The 20,316-nt window shown below is 40.2% G+C and overlaps 1 protein-coding gene across 2 annotated transcripts in view; it reads left to right on the plus strand.

Annotated features, from left to right (window-relative positions):
• The first annotated feature begins 479 nt into the window (after positions 1–479).
• The window catches only part of CFTR (CF transmembrane conductance regulator), a 145,537-nt gene continuing 125,700 nt past the window's right edge, over positions 480–20,316 (plus strand). The window contains exons 1-3 of one of the 2 annotated variants that reach the window (XM_073328163.1): positions 480–601; positions 13,662–13,772; positions 15,758–15,869. In XM_073328163.1, the coding sequence (XP_073184264.1) occupies positions 549–601; positions 13,662–13,772; positions 15,758–15,869 (276 nt within the window). In that variant the 5' untranslated portion in view covers positions 480–548. Of the gene's footprint in view, positions 602–13,661; positions 13,783–15,757; positions 15,870–20,316 lie in introns of those variants that run through there. The other variant, XM_073328164.1, reaches the window with a different exon arrangement.

The following is a 20,316-nucleotide window of genomic DNA, read 5'->3' on the forward strand; positions in this document are numbered from 1 at the left end:
AGGAGCGGGGGCTCTTAGCAAACTGCTAGGGGTGGGGGGTTACCTGGAAGAGACCGACCCCAAGGGGCTCTGGAGCCCACCCTGCTTGATACAGCCCGAAGCACAAGTGTGGGGCGAGTAGGTCCGAGAGGCGTCGCCATTCCTCCCCCAAAGCCCGAGACGCAGCGAGACGGCACCCTGGGGGGGTTGCGGGGCTCCTCGCGTTGCCCTGAGAACTCGGGGTCGGGGGTCCCAGCAGCCGGCTGGGTGGCAGAACCAGGCGGGTGTCTCCCGCATCAGCAGATTCCTTTGGTGCCGGATCCGCGGGGACTGCTCCCGAGGGGCGAGGCCAGCGGGGCGCGGGGGACGGGGTAGGAGGGCAGGCCCCGTGGGCACAGCAGAGGCGGGGAGAGGGGCAGGGGAAGGAGGGAGGCAATGACATCAGCGCGGGCAGGGTACATAAGGTGGGGGAGCCGCAGGAGCGGAGCGGCCGCGGGAGAGCTTAGCGATTAGCTCGCGCCGCTGCAGCTCCCTGCGCCTAGCGCCGCCCGGCAGGCAGCCCGGGCACCATGCAGCAGTCCCCGCTGGAGAAGGCCAACATCTTCTCCAAACTTTTCTTCAGGTAAGAGCCGGGGCTGGGGCGCGGGGAAGGACCCTGCAGCGGGCGGCGGCATGCGAGGTGTGGCTCGGCTGGGTTCCCCGGGGCTCTGCACCTTCAGCCTCCTGGCTGTGTCAGTCGCGCGCCTTGGAGGGCCCCGGGGGACGGGCAGCGGGAAGTGACTGGGCGCGAGCGCAGGGCTGCCCCTGCCTGGAGCCCGGGACCCTCAGCGCTCGTCTTGTCCGGGCACGTTGCCTTACACCCATTAGCCCCGAAATGTTTTGCAAAGCGGGCTGCGCTCGCCCGGTTTATTCCAGGAGGATCTGCGCGCCGTGGTCTTCCCTGCCACCTTGTGCCAGCGTTTTGAACACGCGGGGCGGCTGAAACCTCTTAGTGTCATGAATGATCACACCCATACTGGGTAAATTACTTTATAGTAGATTATCTGCGCAACCTTTGGTAAATTGCTCTACTTCCGAGCCTGGCTGTTGTAGACTTCACTCCAAGGTGTGAGAACTTCGGGGGAAATTTGCTTTGCAAGCAGGTTTTTTTAAAAAGTGATATTAGGGACACCTTAATAGACACCTTTCAGAGTAACAGCTGTGTTAGTCTGTATTCGCAAAAAGAAAAGGAGGACTTGTGGCACCTTAGAGACTAACCAGTTTATTTGAGCATGAGCTTTCGTGAGCTACAGCTCACTTCAATAGACACCGTCTCTCTTCAGACTGAGACGTGTCCTATGGGGGTGAAAGTTCCTGGTCCCTTTTTTCTTCTTTTTGTGTGTACAAGGGATCCTCTTTCGTCCCTTTCCCCCACCACACACAGTGGGACAACATAGAAATCACAAATTTGAAAACCTTTAACCTGGAGCTGTTACAAGCAACGCCTGATATTATACTAGAGAGAGATTAGAAAGACAAAAATCCTTCTCTATATTTCCCCAATTTTGGGCATCTGAGAGCATACTGGGTACACCCAATTTCACGCAGCTGGCTAGTTTCCCTGGTTGTTTGTGTGAGTCCTACATGCAGCAATAGGGGTGAGAAAATCCGTTTATAAAATCGAAAATGTGATTATGAATAGAAGGGGAACTCTGGCAGGTGTAGTACCTCAGACAACTTTTAGGTTTTAAAATGACTAGATTTTAGGATAACTATGCCTCTTTTAACATGCTTTTTGGGAGTAACAAGTTAAACTGTCAAGTTATAAGAAGTGAACAAAATTTAAGAAATACTATGTGTGATGAACTTTACAAAACCAGAACAATATTCTTGTATCGCATTAGGTAGACACTTGTAGACTCAAAAAACTGGTTCATCCCATAAAGTGATAAAAAGTTGGATTTGGTTGAGTTTTTCTAAAACTGTAGAATTTCATTTTGGTATGTAATTGTATCTGCATAACAAGAGCAGCCCCAGTTCAAGAAAGCAGCCTCATTTAGAAAGCACTTAAGAATGTGCTTAACTTTAAGCATGCGGCTTAAGTGCTATCCCATGGACCAGGTGTGGTGCTTTCAAGTGCTAATGTTCTAGTGTAGCATGAACAGAGCAACTGAAATAAAATCAGGGATTCAATCCTTCCTTTGTTATAAAGTGATTTAGAAGAAAAAGTTACTTTTCCTACTAACAACAATTATTTAATATTGTCCCATAATCTATCTTCATGTAGTTTAAGAAATCTTCACTTAAAACAGTGTCTACTGGGTTCTGCTTCTTTCATAGCTGTGTATTTGTTAAATGCCAATCTGGATGTAATGTAATAGACTGAAGGTCACTCACTATAGGGCCATTTGAAATTGTGGCAAAATTTGCAGAGAAGATATCCACCAGGAGATTCTCAGTGATAAACATATCATTCATCATAGTAGTTCCCAGCTATCTGATGACAGCATATGAAATGTTAAATAATAGATTACTTTTTACAAACCTATGGCCAGATTCTTTGCTTAGATGCATGTGTCCTGTTTGGGAGTTATGTGAGCATAGCTAAGTGTGGAATTTGAATCTTAGTTTGTAACTAATGTAGTTAAGATAGATACAATTCACTACTGTATTTGTACATTTTCCTTAAAAATGTTTCCAATCCCTGCCCTAAAAAAAGTTCAGACAATAACAAGTTTTATAAAGGAGCAGTGTCACATATGGACTCTTAACAAGGGAATAACCTCTTTTTGTATGACTATTCAAGAAAATGATCCAGGCTTGCAAAAAGAGAAAGAGAGAGGGAGAGGTTTGGTCAGTATAGACTATAAAAGTTCATAATTTAAAAATTAGCTATTTTTCTGAAACATTTATAACTGTGAATAAATAAGCAGGTTTTGGTTTAGAAAATTACATTTTTTTCATACTGAAGAAATGAAAAGTAAACAAGATAAGTAACAACTTTTACTAGGAAAATAATTTATGTGGAAAACATTCCATATTATGCTGGAAGGGCATAATGAGTGGGGTCCCACAGGGATCAGTTCTGGGTCCAGTTCTGTTCAATATCTTTATCAATGATTTAGATAATGGCATAGAGAGTACACTTATAAAGTTTGCAGATGGTACCAAGCTGAGAGGGGTTGCAAGTGCTTTGTAGGATAGGATTAAAATTCAAAATGATCTGGACAAACTGGAGAAATGGTGTGAAGTAATAGGATGAAATTCAATAAGGACAAATGCAAATTTCTCCATTTAGGAAGGAACAATCAGTTGCACACACACAAAATGGGAAATGACTGCCTAGGAAGGAGTATTACAGAAAGGGATTTAGAGTAGCAGCCGTGTTAGTCTGTATTCACAAAAAGAAAAGGAGTACTTGTGGCACCTTAGAGACTAACGAATTTATTAGAGCATAAGCTTTCGTGAGCTACAGCTCACTTCATCAGATGCAATTTGTTAGTCTCTAAGGTGCCACACACAAGTACTCCTTTTCTTTTTGAGAAAGGGAGTTGAGGGTCTTAGTGGACCACAAGCTAAATATGAGGTAACAGTGTTGCAGAAAAAGTAAACATCATTCTGGGATATATTAGCAGGAGTATTGTAAGCAAGACATGAGAAGTAATTCTTCTGCTCTTCTCCACGCTGATTAGGCCTCAACTGGAGTATTGTGTCCAGTTTTGGGTGTCACATTTCAGGAAGGATGTGGACAAATTGGAGAGAGTCCAGAGAAGAACAACAAAAATGATTAAAGGTCTAGAGAACATGACCTATGAGGGAAGATTGAAAAAATTGGGTATGTTTAGTCTTGAAAAGAGAAGACTGAGGGGGGACATGATAACAGTTTTGAAGTATGTAAAAGATACGAGGTAGAGGGAGAAAAATTGTTCTTCTTAACCTCTGAGGATAGGACAAGAAGCAATGGGCTTAAATTGCAACAACGGAGGTTTAGGCTGGACATTAGGAAAAAATTCCTAACTATCAGTGTGGTTAAGCACTGGAATAAATTGCCTAGGGAGGTTGTGGAATCTCTATTATTGGAGATTTTTAAGAGCAAGTTAGACAAACACCTGTCAGGAATGGTCTAGATAATACTTAGTCCTGCCATAAGTGCAGGGGACGGGACTAAATGACCTCTCATGGTCCCTTCCAGTCCTATGAGTTTATGATTTACACAAGTTATAATTGTGCTGCTACTGTCTCTATCATAGGTCCAGAATGCATTTCTTCCTTTCTACCCCTCATGACAAGACACTAGTCCATGCTTTGGAAACGTTTCATCTAGACAAATTCAGACTGTAAATAAGGTGTAATTTTTTAACATTCAGAGTAATTAACCATTGGAACAACTTAGCAAGGGTGATAGTGGATTCTCCAGCACTGACAATTTCTAAATCAAGACTGGATGTTTTTCTAAAAAATCTGCTCTAGGGATTATTTTGGGGAAGTTCTATGGCCGATGTTATACAGGAGGTCAGACTAGATGATCATCAGTGGTTCCTTCTGACTTTGACTCAAACAAATAGACCCTGATCCAGGAAAGACTTAGGATATGTCTACACCACAAATTAAGGTGTAATTGTAGTGCAAGTAAGCATACCCATTCCAGCTTTAATTTAGCTAGCATGGGAAACAGCAGCAATGAAGATGTGTCAGCGTGAAACCTGGTGCAGGCTAGCAAATGGGCATCTGCTGTGTTGACCAGCCTGCACTGCCAGTTAGATCAAAGCTAGTATGGGCATGCCTACTTGCACCAGAATTACATCTTAATTTTCAATGTAGATGTAGCCTTAGGCAAAGTAGTCCCATTGTCTTCATGAGGACTACTTAGTGTGTGAAGTTAAGCAAATGCCCCCTTTGCACATTGACAGCACCTTCCATCCAAGGATCTCAAAGTACTTTACATACGTTCATTAGTTGTCACCATATCCCCATGGAATTGGACAATATTATATTTATATAAACATAATAAGTATCATTATTTTGGAGCTGAGGTAAATGATATATAGAGATTAATTCCCACATTTGCAGAAGTGGCCACTAGCTTTGGACACATCTGTTTTTTGGTGTCCAACTTTTGGCATATAAGGCCTGACTTTCAAAGGTGCTGAGCACTCAGAAATCTGATTGAAGTCAGTGACTGTTGTGAGTGTTGAGCATCTCTGAAAATCAGTCCCTAAGGTTTTGAGGATGGGCATTCAAAATTTGAGTCCACTTTTAAAAATTTGGGTGCAAGAGTTGACTCCAGTGTAGAAGAGGAAATCCGTGGCATAACCTGTACTAGTAGTCTGATCTCCATATTACAAATCCTGTCATTTCAATCCCAGTGCAATCCTCCCTCTGCTAACATGTTTAAAGTCCATCCCTGGGTAAGTCTGAAACACCAATCTTCCAGTTAACAGCCAAAAGTACTAACCAATTGCACCACAGCAACTAATGGAACCTCTTCCTATAGCCATTTCATCCATCCAAAACACACCTGCTCAAATCAACATGTGTGTGAGTTTTCTGAAAGCTGCCCAAAGGCTCTTGGCTCTGTGATAGGACAAAAACTTGTAATGGGTATGTACATTTAAACCAAAGTAAATATTTTAAATATTTAAGAACTTATCCATTTTTTTACACTTATTCTATTTTATTAGGAAGGAGGGCAATGCAGTTGAATCCTTGAAGTTTTTTTTTAATAAATAATAATTGATGATGAAAACCATCTTATTATTTGTATTATAGTAGCCTCTAATAAAGATCAAGGACCTCTTGTGCTAGGCACTGTACAAAGACGTAGTAAGATACAGTCTCCACCTTGAAGAGCTTACAGTGCAAATAGACAACACAGGCAAGGTGTGGGGAAAAGGAAGTATTATTATTCTCATTTTACAGATGGGTAACTGAGGCACAGAGAGATTAAGTGATTTGCCCAACATCACACAGGTAGGCTGTGGTAGAGCGGGAAATGAATCCGGACCTCCTGAGTCCCAGTCCAGTACTTCAAACACCAAATCATGCTTCATGTGTGGGAAAGTTAATTCAGAATGTGCCTGAAACAAGCTATTACAACCAAGTTCCATACAAAAGATACATATAGGAATGCTCACTCCCTTGAATACCTAAATGTTTGACATATTTTCACTTCAATGGGAATAGTAATTTCTCTTGCATGAGAGAAGAACTTGAGAAGATGTCAATTTACCTGTGGATGTTTATTTCTTCATTAATCCCAGTAAACCCCCTGTCAATTGTTCAATAAGATATTTAGTTCTGTTCACAAATAAGTCAGTGATGCTGGAATAAACTATAGGTTTGGAAACTTTCTGTCTGATGAAATGCTTTTATTCCACAGCTTTTTGAATAGCATGTGAAAACTACACTGGACCTCAGTACGTAATGTGCCCATAAAGGCTTAGATAGACAATGACTGTGTCAAACCGAGGGAAACTCATGGTTTTAGTGGCAAAATGTTCTTGCTGGGGGATATTCGAAAGAATGGATATTTTGAGGTCTCTGCCAAGACACGTAATGGCCAGGCTATAATGAACAAACTTGTGACTACCAAAGTGATTGTATTTGCAAACTGTGCAATCATTTGCCAAATGATTTCACACTACTCGTGGTTGTCCTAAATTTGCAAAGCTGTTGGTTTCACCTCTTAGCTGTCCAGGTCCTCTTTCTTAATTGTTGAAAACTGAGCAGATATTTTAGTCTACCAGTAGAAAGACCATTATTGTAGATCTGATAATTAATTCTGATTCCAGTACTGATAGATAAAAGATTCAGGATCAAATCTTGCTCACCTTAGTCACACGAGGCCTCCTACTGAAGTCATTGAGACTATTTCTGTAAATAATAGAAACAAGATTTGGCCCTTACTGACCTATACAACATTTCTAGTCATTTTATTGCTATTGTTCATCTTCTGACTTATGCAGAACTCAACAGATTTTTCGAAAGTTAGTTTTAAAATCTAAAGATATCTTACTACTGAACTATTGCAAATAATTTTAGAAAACTAACCTAATACTTTAATGTTATTTCAATGTTATTTAAAATAACATTGAAACAAATAGTTAGTTTGTTTTGTTTTTAAAGGGACAGCTATTTAGGGGTCCAAGACATATTTCCTAGTGAAAGGACAGAGTGAAGTGAGGTTAGTTCATTGATGCAGAATTAATTAATATCTAAAAATAAAAGAGACTTTTCTTGGGCCAGCTTTTCCATTGCTACGTGCTTTAGCAACTAAATATTATTGCTAGCCCTGTTTACAACTAATAGGCTCGTGTTATTTCATGGATCCACTCTGTAATTGAAAGTTCAATGGATGTATCTCTGTTGCTTATGACAAGCTTCACATTTGCCTATCCAGATCAAATAATGACAGACTTTAATACATTTAATATCTTTTACCCTTATATGGCACACCACATGTGTATCTTTGTTCCTAGAATGTGCCCTATTTTGGTTTTCACATATAGACTGGGCTTCATAGTTATAATACCTCAAAAACCTGAAGTGGCATTGACCATCTTACTAGCTGTAAAAAGCACTATGCAAAGGAAAAATCAAAATTCTGCTAAAAAGGCAGGATCCCCAAAGCCACTTCTAGATCACATTACTCAGTGGGGAATCCTGGACAATAGCCAGAATAAATGTCACATTTTTGAAAATGGTAATAAAAATGTAAATCTTGTCAAAGATTTTCCATTGAGTAATTCTCATTAAGATTAGCTATTGGGACCCTGGGATTTCAAGAGAACACTGATTATTCTACGGACAGTGCTATTCACAGTTAGTGGCATAGTCAATGACATTGCAGCTACATGTTTTCCATGTTAAATAACACTTGACAGCAAACACAAATGTTCATTAAGAGAGAAATTTAATTCTTCAGTTTCAGTGACCTGCAAAGAAAGCATACAGATTAATAAGATCCACATTTACCTCCAGCTCTTTGAAGCAATAAATATAATGTTCAAAATATTTGTTCAATTTTTTCTTATATTTAAATCCTGCCCCTTCAGAGCTGCAAAGAAATATATCACAGCCATACAAAATTAATGCAACATATTGTATAAGCATTTTCTATCCTAACATCTGATTTCATATAGAATGTTTTTAAATTATGGTAAGTGGAGAATAATGTTAGAGGTTTGATTCAGCCAGAGAAATATGCAGAGCATTGGTCCCATTGTGGTGGAAAGCTCACAGAAAGGAGGAATGAAACAAAACAAGACACCTGCAACCCCATGCATCTGGGGGACCTGAGACTGCCCAATGCATTTCCAGGAAGTGGTGGTGCTGGCTGGGGACAAATTGTTGCACTGTGGGTGCACTGAATCCATCAGTTGTGCTCTGATGGATTTCCAGCCATGTTTTAAAGCTGTCCTCTCCTGGCCATGCACTGCCTGCCATCCCCTGAGGGTTAAATTTCACACTGGAATGAAGCTGCCATCACAGATGTAAAGTGAGTGTGACATATGCACTTCCCTCTAACAGCCATGTTGATTCAAGCACAAAGTCTTTCATATGTCAGGTAGTGGAGCTCCCAGGGTTGGGGAAAGGATCCCAGGTCTCAGCCATAGGCCTCTTCATGAACATCAGCCTTCCTTCCCAGGGAGACCAGAGTCAACTCCCGGAATAAGCACCACACTTAACAATAGAACACCACTTTTATCTAACCCTGGGAAAGCCATGAACGCCCCTAGGTCAAGGATCTTTAGCAAGGGTTACGCAGATTCTCTTGCCCTTCTTACAGCATACATCTCCTCCTGCCTCCAACCCCCTTGCATAGCTAAACACATGCAGACTCTCTGCCCCATGCCAGTGCAATCCCCTCTCTGCTTTGGGTCAGTCCAACCTGTCCATGCACTCTGGTCTGTTGCTGGCATGTGGGAGTTCAGAAATGTGTGTTGGTTACTTGGTCTCAGCTGTCCAGTCAGCTCCCAACTGAAAGTTTTGCCAGCTATCTCAAAGGGATGACAGCGGAGCCAGAATCTCCTTTGCAACAGTCAATAGAGCTGACCAAGTGTGTGGTAGTGTACACAGCACCTGTTGAAATCGAGTCAGAGTAAGCCAGAATTCCCCCAGGTCTGCCCCCAGGTCTGCCCCCAGGGCAGCTTCTCTGCACACCTTGCAGCAGGGGCCGCAGCTGAGTTTCCACAATTTGGCTGGAGCAAAGTAGTTCTTTGACCATGCCTGCTTCTACACCTGCATGTCTACATCAGGACAGGGGGAGGGAGAGGGCCAGATATGTTTTGTCCATGCCAGGGGTTCCTCTATGCTGGGGGAAAACTCATATTGCTGGTTAAACCAACATTGAGGTTTCTTGTGACTTCCGAGAGGTAGGAAGCAGCTTTAAGAAGGGCCAGGATTTGGCCCTGTTGAGAAGACAGCATCAGCTAATAGAGACAAGGTAGTACTCTCTAGCAGGGCAGAGAAGTTCATCCAATAGGTTTGAATTTTCTCATATGGAATAAGGTTGAGCAAACTAGAAGGGCAAATAGCTACAATAAGAGATGCATTGTAGAGTGCTAAAGGGAGGGAATATTAAAGAAAAAGGTTAGTTAGAAAACAAACAAAAGCAAAGTTAAAACAATGTGTCACATACATGGTATCCTTGTGTCTTGTATCCTTATGGTGTGTATTTTGTTACCAGGCTGTCAATAAAAGAGGTGGAACTTGTTTTCCTTCTTTTTTTCTTACCTACAGTTCACCCTTGAAACTTGTCTCCAGCTGGGTTTCATGTATATGTGCCCATAATAACATCCCTAGTTAGTTGCAAGACTCTGACAGCATGACAGGTTTCTCTGTGAAAGAGTTCATTAAATGCCAGCCAGTAATCCGGTGGCATTTGCTAATACTGTATAATGCTTTAAGGCCAATCTGTTTCCCTTCCTCCTTGCTTTCTTTGTTTCATAAATTATTTCTCACTCACAACAGAAATGAGAACCAGAAATTAGGAATTAATGTTGGTAACTCACAAATTAAGGGCTGTTGGTATCTCACAAATTAAGGGCCACTCTGGCTCCATTGTGCTACTTTGGCGTTGCAAACCATCTATAAAACTAGCTTAACTGGCTAGCTAAATTAGGTTTATCGCCACATAGCATCACCAGACCAGTGCAAAAAAGTCAGAGTGTCCTGGTGAATCTGCCCCCCCAAACTATTATTATTGTGGGTTACTTATGGATGTGCATAGTGCTTTATAAAATACATACAAGCAGGATTTGCTTCCTGACAGCAAAACCGAAGGAGTTTTTGAAAGCCCACCTCAAGGGACAAGCATCATTGCAAGCTGTGTCTTAACACCACTATGCGCAGCAGCCTGACACGAGTTGATACAGCCCAGAAATTGGACAGAGCTGGCTGGGGAGGGGGCAGGGCCAGAGCACCCAGGAGAAGCACCGAGGCCATAGGGTGCTACACTATGGGGGTTATACCGGCATAGCTACAGCTCTGTAGCTAAGTGGCATAACGCTGTAGTGTCGAGACAGCCTGAGGCTTTTCAACCCCTGTAGGAACACCACATCCCCAAGCAACAGTAAGTAGACTGACAGAAGCTGCGTCTCGACCTGGGATTAGGTCGATATAGCTACAGTGTTCAGTGGTATGGATTTTTCACACCCCTGAGTGATGCAGCTATGTTGATCTAAATTTCAAATGTGGACCAGCCCTGAGCCAGCATGTCCTTGTGCTGCTTCCACCACCAGAGTCTTATACAATTTTGGTTGCTGTTGAGAGACGCCCCCCACAGTGGGACCCTGGAGGAAGGTGATGGTAGCACTGCTTTGCCTGCTCATAAGGTGAATCCAGCTTGGGTGCAGCTGCTCCAATGGGTGGGGATTCCACTTAAGCCCACGGGTTGAATCAAACTCGTCTTTAAGGAAGGTCCTAGGTGCTTACAAGTTAATTTGGGTGGGTGAAATACACACCATTAAGGATGAGGGAGAATTGTAGTTGATCAGCAACTCAAGCCACATTTTCATGGGTACAGTAGACCTATGTTATATCATGCTATTTTTCTATAACCGTCACTCTGCTCACTCCAACTACAATCAATTTTGTTTCTTCAGTCTGTGGCAAACTGCCCAGTTCAATTCCAATAAAAAATGCAAATAAAGGAAAAGGTGTGAAAAGAAACAATGCAGTGGAGATTGTTTTCCCAATATATACGGGCTTTGAAACTGTAAATCATTTTCCTCCTTGTCTCAAGATAGGTAAGGTAGGGTTTGCTTATTACAGTTTTCAAGCCCATTGTACAAGACCTTAGCCTGAGGGTACTCATCAAAGTCAATCCGAGGCGTGGAGCTTTAGTACAGTACAAATAAATTGGTTAGTCTCTAAGGTGCCACAAGTACTCCTTTTCTTTTTACAGTACTTTTGGCATTAAGGGGTCTCTTAGGAGCTCTCTCAGCTTACTTGCATTAGCTACAGTAGCTATTTAATGGACCCTCACTTACATTCATTTATGATTGCCAGATTTTCTGAATGTACAACAGTTTCTTTTATGAAACAAATGCGTAAGTGTTTTTGTTTCCGAAGGACAAGGGATTAGTAGTGTTTGTATAACCCATGTACAATATCAACAGCGTCTATTCCTTTCTACCATCCTGTTCATGATCTAACTCATCATTTGTAATGACCACACAGGCTCATCAGTTAATGAAATTATGATTTATTTTAAGTACAGAAGATATTAAAATGAATTAGATATCAATTTCTGAAGTCCTCGACCTCTGACTCCAGTAGCAAAAAGTTCACGAACACATATACTTTTCCCTATGGCTCTTCAGAACAGAGTCTGACATTTGGCTTTCCTGTGACCTATGAATAGTGTCTGCCTTTTCATGTAAACTGCAGTTAAGGACTGAGCTGAGACCAAACAATTTATCTGGAACTGTACATTTCTGTGGTTGCAGCAATGAAAGACAATCTCTTTATTACTGAAAGCACATTCTCTTTGTGGTGTTTAAGCTAGATATAGATGTCCACTTGGGAAATATTTAATTTCCCCAAGTGCTTTATGTACTGAATAGCTAGGATTATTGATTTATGTTTCATATGATTAATTACCTTTTAAAATGACAGATTAGATCGTGTATACACATGTTCTTTCATACAGTCACATACACGCATGCATTATGACCCTGGCTCTCATTTTTGCTAAGGCCCTTGTACACTGCTCTGTATTATATTTACACCCACTTTAGGGCCCCTTTATGCTGCCAATGTAATGGGGCCTTAGTGTAGCTGAGAATCTGGTCCATTTTTTTAATATAATGTACACGTACACAAACACACAGTTAAACCTACACTAAGACTCACCTCCAATAAGCAACTCTAAGTGACCACTTTAAAACATCCCTTATTCTTTGCCTGAAGTTTTGTTTGACCCTTAGTTACAGACTGTCTTTTCTCGGCAATAAATTATGCAGGTCTTTTGCTCTTAGATGGTAACTATTTTGAAATCTACATTTGTTAGATGACAATTTTTATCTCATTCCTAAGTCATATGTTTGTCTATGCAACACACACATTTATACACATACACAGTGATCATTCACAATCTGTTTCTTTTGCATTAGCTATGAAATTATTTTGGAGAAAATGTATAATAGTTAACAATGATAGCCAAGCATATTTTGCATGTAACCTTGGGTATCTGTAAAATATACCGTCACTTTTAGTAAATCGTAAATTAATTTGCTAATTGTATTTTGTTTTACTTGTGTGTCTTCAGATGACCTTATTAATAGATGACGACATAAAATTATGAACAGGATTTCTTGGGAATAGTGTTCTAGAACATGTAATGAGTAGCAGGCATTTCAGATACTGAATAGATCAGACAAGGTTTTATAGAGAATTTCCCCTATGGATCAGCAAGGGCCTCCTCCTGCTCTGTTTGAAGTCAATGGAAATGTTGCAACTGCCATTGATGCAGTAAGATGAGTTCCCAAATCATTCTCAAGCTGATTGTGTCCAAAAATTGTTTCCCAAAGTTATTCCCTGAAAGCATGGATATTTCGCATTGCAACTTCCATTAGTAATACAGCCTCATTAATGTTAAACCTGTCCATTGCACTAAGAATGTGCTCTTTAAGTTCTGTATTAACTTTATAATGACAAAAATAAATGGAAGTTAGGGATGAAAAATATCTTCAGCACACCCATTATACTTAGAGGCCTTCAAAAGGTCTTGTGTAACATGCAATGCAAGCTGCTCTGCATGAAATTAATGCTGTAATGTAGAATTTCCTTGCTTATATGAATATAGCGTCTATCACTAATGTAATATTAATTTGTGATTTAATAGTCATGATAATGGATAACTATAAATTATTGGAAATATAACACAAAGGGCCCAATCCTCTACTCAGTTAACTCCTATTGAGTATGAGAGTTTGTATGTAAAAGAGCCTGGCAGATCTTGACCCAAATGGTCAAATGTAAGAACTCTGAATCTGTTTGTTAATGTCATCTATCTATATGTACAAGATGTTTTCAGTAGCTACATCATTCTTGGTAAATACAATATAGTTTCATAGTTTATTATATAATATGTTGTATGATGACTTATCTATGCGATGCTGGATTGTGCTTTAATAGCTAAACCAACTCCAGAATTAACCTTGGAAACTGATAGTTATTATTATTCTCTTTCTGCTTAGATGGACAAAACCAATTTTGAAGAAGGGTTACAGACAACGTCTGGAACTGTCAGACATATATCAAATCCCTTCTGCGGATTCTGCAGATAATCTTTCTGAAAAATTGGAAAGGTATGACAAAGTATGTATTTTGTTAGCATTATCTCATGATGTGGAAGGCAGTAACTAGGTCTGGAAGAGTGAGCTAGAAATGGTGGAGGTATCTATCAGCTTAGTTCACTTAATTAATCTATTGAAACTTAACACCAGAAACACTGGAACAATAGAGTTTTCAGATGTTTTTAAGCTCTCGTCAGATTTCAGACAATAAATGGAATATGGCTCAGTTCAGAAAATTTTGAAGCTATGTAGTAGCTTCCAAAAAATGGGTCACTTCGTGTCCGTCACCAGACTTTCAAACTCAGTGTCAGTTCAACACCCCTAATTTCTTCCTCGTAGCATATCCAGGTCATCACCAAATCTTATTGTTTTTTTGTTCTATACCATTGAAAAAAATTCCATCCTTTCCTTTATGTCTCCAGGGCTAAAATGCTGGTTGTTTCCTTATTTCTCTTAGGCAGCCTCCTCTGCCCTGGCCTTCCTGATTACCACCTTGCCCTCCTCCACTCACTACCACAGCTAAAAATCTACTGACTTCCTGTATCCTGTTCAGGAATCTCATTCTTTCTTGCAAGGCCTTTGCATTACTTCACCTGGGCCTACATCTCTGCTCCCATTTCTTTACTCTGACAGTGCCTTACTGCTCTTTGTATTCTTCTCCCATTCTCATTTTAATGCTCTCTTGCATGCTTTGACTTACCCTTGAAAATCCCTTCCCACCGTTAGCATAAAAGACAACCACCTTCTCTTTGTTGAAATTCCTTTTTAAAATGTACTCTTCATGCCAAGCCTACCAGTGTTAACACACCCAGGTGTCCTGTGCTAGAGGTCCTCCACCCATGGAATCCCTATTGAGTCAAATGGGAGTTTGTGCATTGAGTGAAATTCACCCACATATAGAGGGCCTGCAAAAAGCCTCACTCAAAATAAGAGCCACACAATCCTTAAGTAGTGTATAGGCCTTGTGCTGGCCCTGGAATCAGTTTCACCTGTGGGATGCTTGCAGAAATGGGTCCTAAATGAGAAGCTAAAGTAGGGCTTTAAGGTTCAGGTTCTCTAAGGGAGGCTCCTAACTTCCATTGATCTGTGACTAATTAATTTACTAGCTCTTGCACATACTTTTTTTTTTTAAAGATCCATTTTATCTTTTGCTGTCATCCAGGACAGATTGGCTATGCATTGCTAAGTCTGTCCATTTAGATTAAAATTCAGGGGGCTCCATTTTCAAAAATAACAGTGCTGAGCATCTGCCTGCTGAAAATCAGACCCCTTTAAGATGTCTTTAATTGGGCACCCAAAATCACTAGTCACTGTCCTTTGCCATTTGGTACTGTACTGAGCACTCTGGTGATGCTTAATAAATATTGATACAAGGTACAATTTATACAGGAAGTGTGCAATTCCTTAATCTTTCTATTTGAATGCAAGTTATCTTTATTTGCCAAAATTAAAAGTATTGATTTACAATTATCAAATAAATTTGTATAAATAGTAAACTTGTCTCTTTGCTTCTGACGGAAGATATACTATACACTAGGAGGCTACCATCTAAAAATCTCTTCAGTGCTGACAAAAACCAATGCAGTCCATTTTTAAAAAGTCACATTTTAGAATAGCTTCTCTTTGTTTTCTTCTTGCTAGGAACTGGAGGAGCTCCAAAACTTTTATTTGCCTATTATTTGTGTATTGGTCTTAAGAAGTACAGCAGGTTTCTTTAAAACATACAACCTGACCTTTTAATGAATTAACTCCCTGCAGGGTGATGTATGGCTGTGTATATAAATCTGCCAAATATGTGGGTGAACTAGATTTGAACTTTTGTTGAGCTAACAAGTCAATGAGGGTCAGATCTTTGGGGTCTCTGCAAGGCTTTGTTTCATCAGCCACCTTAGCTAAATCTCCTTGGATATACTTGAGTGAATTGAACTATGTTAGAGCTGTAGACTCACATATTTGCTCACACAACTTAATGGTCTTGTTTTTTGGTTCCTTTTCAGACAATGGGACAGGGAGCTGGCGACTTCAAAGAAAAAACCTAAACTTATTAACGCTCTTCGACGGTGCTTTTTCTGGAAATTTATGTTTTATGGAATATTGTTATATTTAGGGGTAAGATTTGTTCTTGTTTTGAGTAAACTCTGAATGTTGGTAGCTATCCTGGTGATTGCTAAATTACTGAGGAATCATTCTAATAACTACATTTTCTTCTCTGTGCTGTTGCGTGTAAAGATTACAAGGGTACAGATGCTACAGATACTGGGGAGGCAGAGTATACATAGCTTGTGGAGTTTCACAATTGGCTGTTGGTGCCTTGAACCCCCAAAATGTATCAGGACCCTGGTTTTAACATCTAGTCTATAAAGTAGTAAAGTTCTTCAACGTCCTTTGGAATTAAATGCTGTAAGATATTCTTATCAATATGAAATAAATTATTGCATGCTACCAGTGATCTGCATGGGCATCTCCCATTTACATCAAAGGGAGTTTAATTCATATAATCAGCATTTTATCTTAATTTCACTTTAGACTGGATTTTTACCAACAGATTGTGTAAAACTGATTGTTTGTTTTATGGTGTATTGTGGCTAAGGTCACGGTAGCGCTGTGATCAAACAAATGCAATAGGTTTATTGCTGATGTTGCAATAGTCTCATTACCCTGTTGAAAGAAAAAGAGTAATGTTCTTCTTTCTGTTACACGGGTGTGAATGTGGAATGATTCTATTGGCATCATTGGAGTTTCTCTTGTATGTCTGCTGGTGCATCAGAGAGCAATATTTGGCCCAAAGGATGTGTATAATGGTGAGATGTTCTAGATAATGGCTTCCAATTACATGAATGTAGGAGTGATAGAAGCTCTTTACATTATGTGTCATTTCCTTCCTTTTAATTCTTAGAATGACAAGTCTAAATAACAAATCTTTTTCAGTAGTTTTATAGACAAATCTTGATTGACATCATTACAGCTAACAAGCTCTGAGGCCATGTGTGCATATTTATTACAATATAAATTTGTCCATAAAAGCAGTGGTATTTCATACAGCAGATTGACTGTAGCTCTGGGCATCATTAGACAAAAAATAGAGTCAGGAAGTCTAGAAGGACAATATAATGAAGAAGCGAGAAGTTGTAAAACTTCGCATTCTGTTTTATCTGAAAAACAAAACCACCCCCCAAAACTAAGTGTTGCGTACCTACCTCTATTGGTTAATCCTAGCGCTTCCTTTTAAAAAACTATTCAATAACCACCACCTTTTTTAAAAAGGAAAAAAAAATGTGGAACCAACTACATATGTTCTTATAAGTTAAGGGTAACCCTTCTTAGGCACAACAGCATTGAATGGATATTTGGGACCATTCACATCAGCCATGTGTAGTTTAGTATTTTAAGAACTCTGTGACATTGGATTACATTTTTAAAATAAAAGACTTGATGCTGAATAATCACTTCTATGGAGTTTTCAGGTTAACAATGTAAGAGTTTAAAGGGTCCTTTTTCATTTTTAAACCAGATTTATCAAAATTCTCTAACTGCATACACAAAAAGTCTCTGTTTTCCTAGCTATCGACAGACAGACACAATTTCTGGATAGACAGAGATATTGGGCTCAATCCTCAGATGCACAGATGAGGAAAGGTGTCAGGGAAGGGTGGCTCGTAAGCCACCTTTCAGCTGGCTAGTATCTGAAATAGTCCCTGGTTGCCTGGCATAATTTAGAACCGCCTCAGGGCTCCTCTAAATTACACTGCCTGCAGCCAGAAGCTACCCAGCAAGAATCTGGTTGGAGAGGTATGTATTCTGCTTCCTCTTTACCTGTCCTGTCCTATCCTCCATTCAGGGGAAGTTTAGAGCTGCCTGCAGAAGTTGTACACCACCAGAATACTCTTCTGTTTCCCCTTGGTTATCCCTTTAAGGTAACTTTCTGACTCTTTTGCTTTGCAAAGCAGGAAAATAGGTACTGAGGATTCAACCAATTCTCCCTCTCTCTTTGTATGTACAGACAGGCAAATACTAAATTAGACTGTGAGCTCTCTGGGACAGGGAGCATCTTCTTTGCTGTGTAGCTGTCCAGTGCCTAGCACAGTGGGACCCAGATTCTTGACTGGAGAAGGTGCTCCTGTAATATACAAATATATAATAATAATGAAGATGAGGACATGAAGGAGAGAATAGGACATTGAAGGAAGGAGAAAGAGAAGCTAGTCTGAGGGAAATGTGCACTGAAAAAGGCAAGGGTTTGAGGAAAAGAAACATAACCTACTTTAGAAGGAAAATTGTGCTGATGAAATGGAAGTGAAAAAGAGGAGGAACAAAAATAAGGGAGCCATTGTATTGCAAGTTAATAGTTTTTTAAAATGTGCTGTTCAGTGCCACTATACTAAAAGAAACCAAAGTACACATGTTTTTGTTGAATGTGCATGTGTACACAGACACACACAAATTCAGGCCTGGTGTCATTCAGCAGGACAACTCATTTCCTTGCTGACGTTGCACACATTTCTCTTGGATTCACGCCTTATTACAGTTTTCTCTTACGTTTTTATCTGTAGATTTGATGGTTTTACTCTGGCCTACTTGGGGCTATTGAGAAATTCAGCTAGTGCAGATTGTGACTGCTCATCTACTTGGAGGGTATAGTGTATCTGTGCTTGATAACCTGCATTGGCTTCTGCTTCACTTTGGTTGCTATTCAGAGTTGTCTGGGTATGTGTGTGGGGTGGTATTCCCACAGAAAATTAATCAAGCATCTTTGAGAACAGGTTCCTCAAATGCATTTCCTCTGTGTATAATCACTAAAAATCAAGGAAATCACCAATCCAGACAAGATTAACATCCACACCAATCTCATTTCACATATTCCCACAACAAAATCTTTAATACCCAAATGCCCTAATGGAATTTTATCAGCTTCTCAAGAGATATTGCCTCGGATACTTCTACCCATCAACTCCTTTAGAGGTGAAGAGGGGGCTGATTTTGGGCTGTGCAAAAGGAGGGGAGCAGACAGGTTCAAAAGAACGTAAGAATAGCCATACTGGGTCAGAACAATTGTCCAGCTAGTCCATTATCCTGTCTTCTGACAGTGGCAATGCCAAACAGGGCAATTATGAAGTGATCCATCCCCTGTCATCCAGAGACAGCATCTGGCATGCAGAGGCTTAGGGACACCCACAGCTTGGGGTTGCATCCCTGACCATTTTGGCTAATAGCCAAATGAATGCATCTAGTTTTTGAACCCAGTTATAGTCTTGGCCTTCACAACATCCTCTGGCAAAGAGTTCCAGAGGTTCACTGTGTGTTGTGTGAAGAAATATTTCCTTTTGTTTGTTTTAAACCTGCTGCCTATTAATTTCATAAGGTGACCTCAGTTCTTGTGTTATGAGAATGGGTAAATAGCACTTCCTTATTCACTTTCTTCACACCATTAATGATTTTATAGACATCTATTATATCCCCCCCAGTCATCTCTTCTCCAAGTTGAACAGTCCCAGTCTTTTAAATCTCTCCTCATGTGGAAGCTGTTCTATGCCCCATCATATTTGTTACCCTTTTCTGAACCTTTTCCAATTCTTATATATCATTTTTGAGATGGGGCAACCAGAACTGCACAGTTTTCAAGGTGTACCATGCATTTATATAGTGGCATTATGACTTTTGGTGACTTATTTGTCCCGTTCCTAACATACTATTAGCTTTTCAGGCAGCGAGGAAGAGTTAGGAGTGGGAATGAAGAAAGCCCATTAATCCCTGCCCTATCTTTAAATCCGGAATCTTTGAGGGTTTTTGGGTGGGTATTATGGGAGCCAGTTAACCTTAATCCATCCCTCTTTGTGTCCTCATAATTCATTAACAGGGAAACCTTTTTTGTGTCACAAACACTGGACTGTAATATCATTCAATGACAGAAGAATTAGCTTTGAAGACTGATTAGGAAAGAGAAATCTCTGTTTATAAAAAATATCTTGTAATCAGCAATGATGGGGAACGGAAATGCAGAAAAACTGACAGTTCAATGAGTCCTTTATAACATGCATATAGTTCAAGGTTTGCTAGTGTGTAGCAATGACTCTGTAAGAGTCTGGCTCAAACTCACAAAAACAAGGGAAATCACACCTACAGCCAAATATTCAGTCTAAGGTTCTGGCCCTAACTTTTTCTGCATAAGGAAATTAACAACAAGAAAATAGTATAAACTGACACTGGCTGCTCCAGCATATTAGAGTTCTGTATTCCGCACAACATTGTGTTTAAAAAGTTATCACTATACAAAAACAATGTTCAAAATATTAAATGGATTGGCCTCTATCAGCTTGCTAGTTTCTAAAGGATACTTTTTAAAGTGATTGCTGAAAAATGAAGGCTGACAATTGGAGCATTGGAATAGGGCCAGATTTTGAGTCTCATGAACACAATTCCCACTGGAGTCAGAGTGAGGACTTCAGGCTTTGTAAAAACAAAACAAAAATGAATATGGGTTTTAACCTTGCTTTCCTTTTGAATTCCTGCTATTCATATAGCACCTGTTGCAACCAGCACCACAGCTCTGCTCTCAGTA

The sequence above is a fragment of the Lepidochelys kempii genome, chromosome 1, assembly GCF_965140265.1.
Source record: "Lepidochelys kempii isolate rLepKem1 chromosome 1, rLepKem1.hap2, whole genome shotgun sequence".
In the NCBI taxonomy this organism is placed as follows: Eukaryota; Metazoa; Chordata; order Testudines; family Cheloniidae; genus Lepidochelys; species Lepidochelys kempii.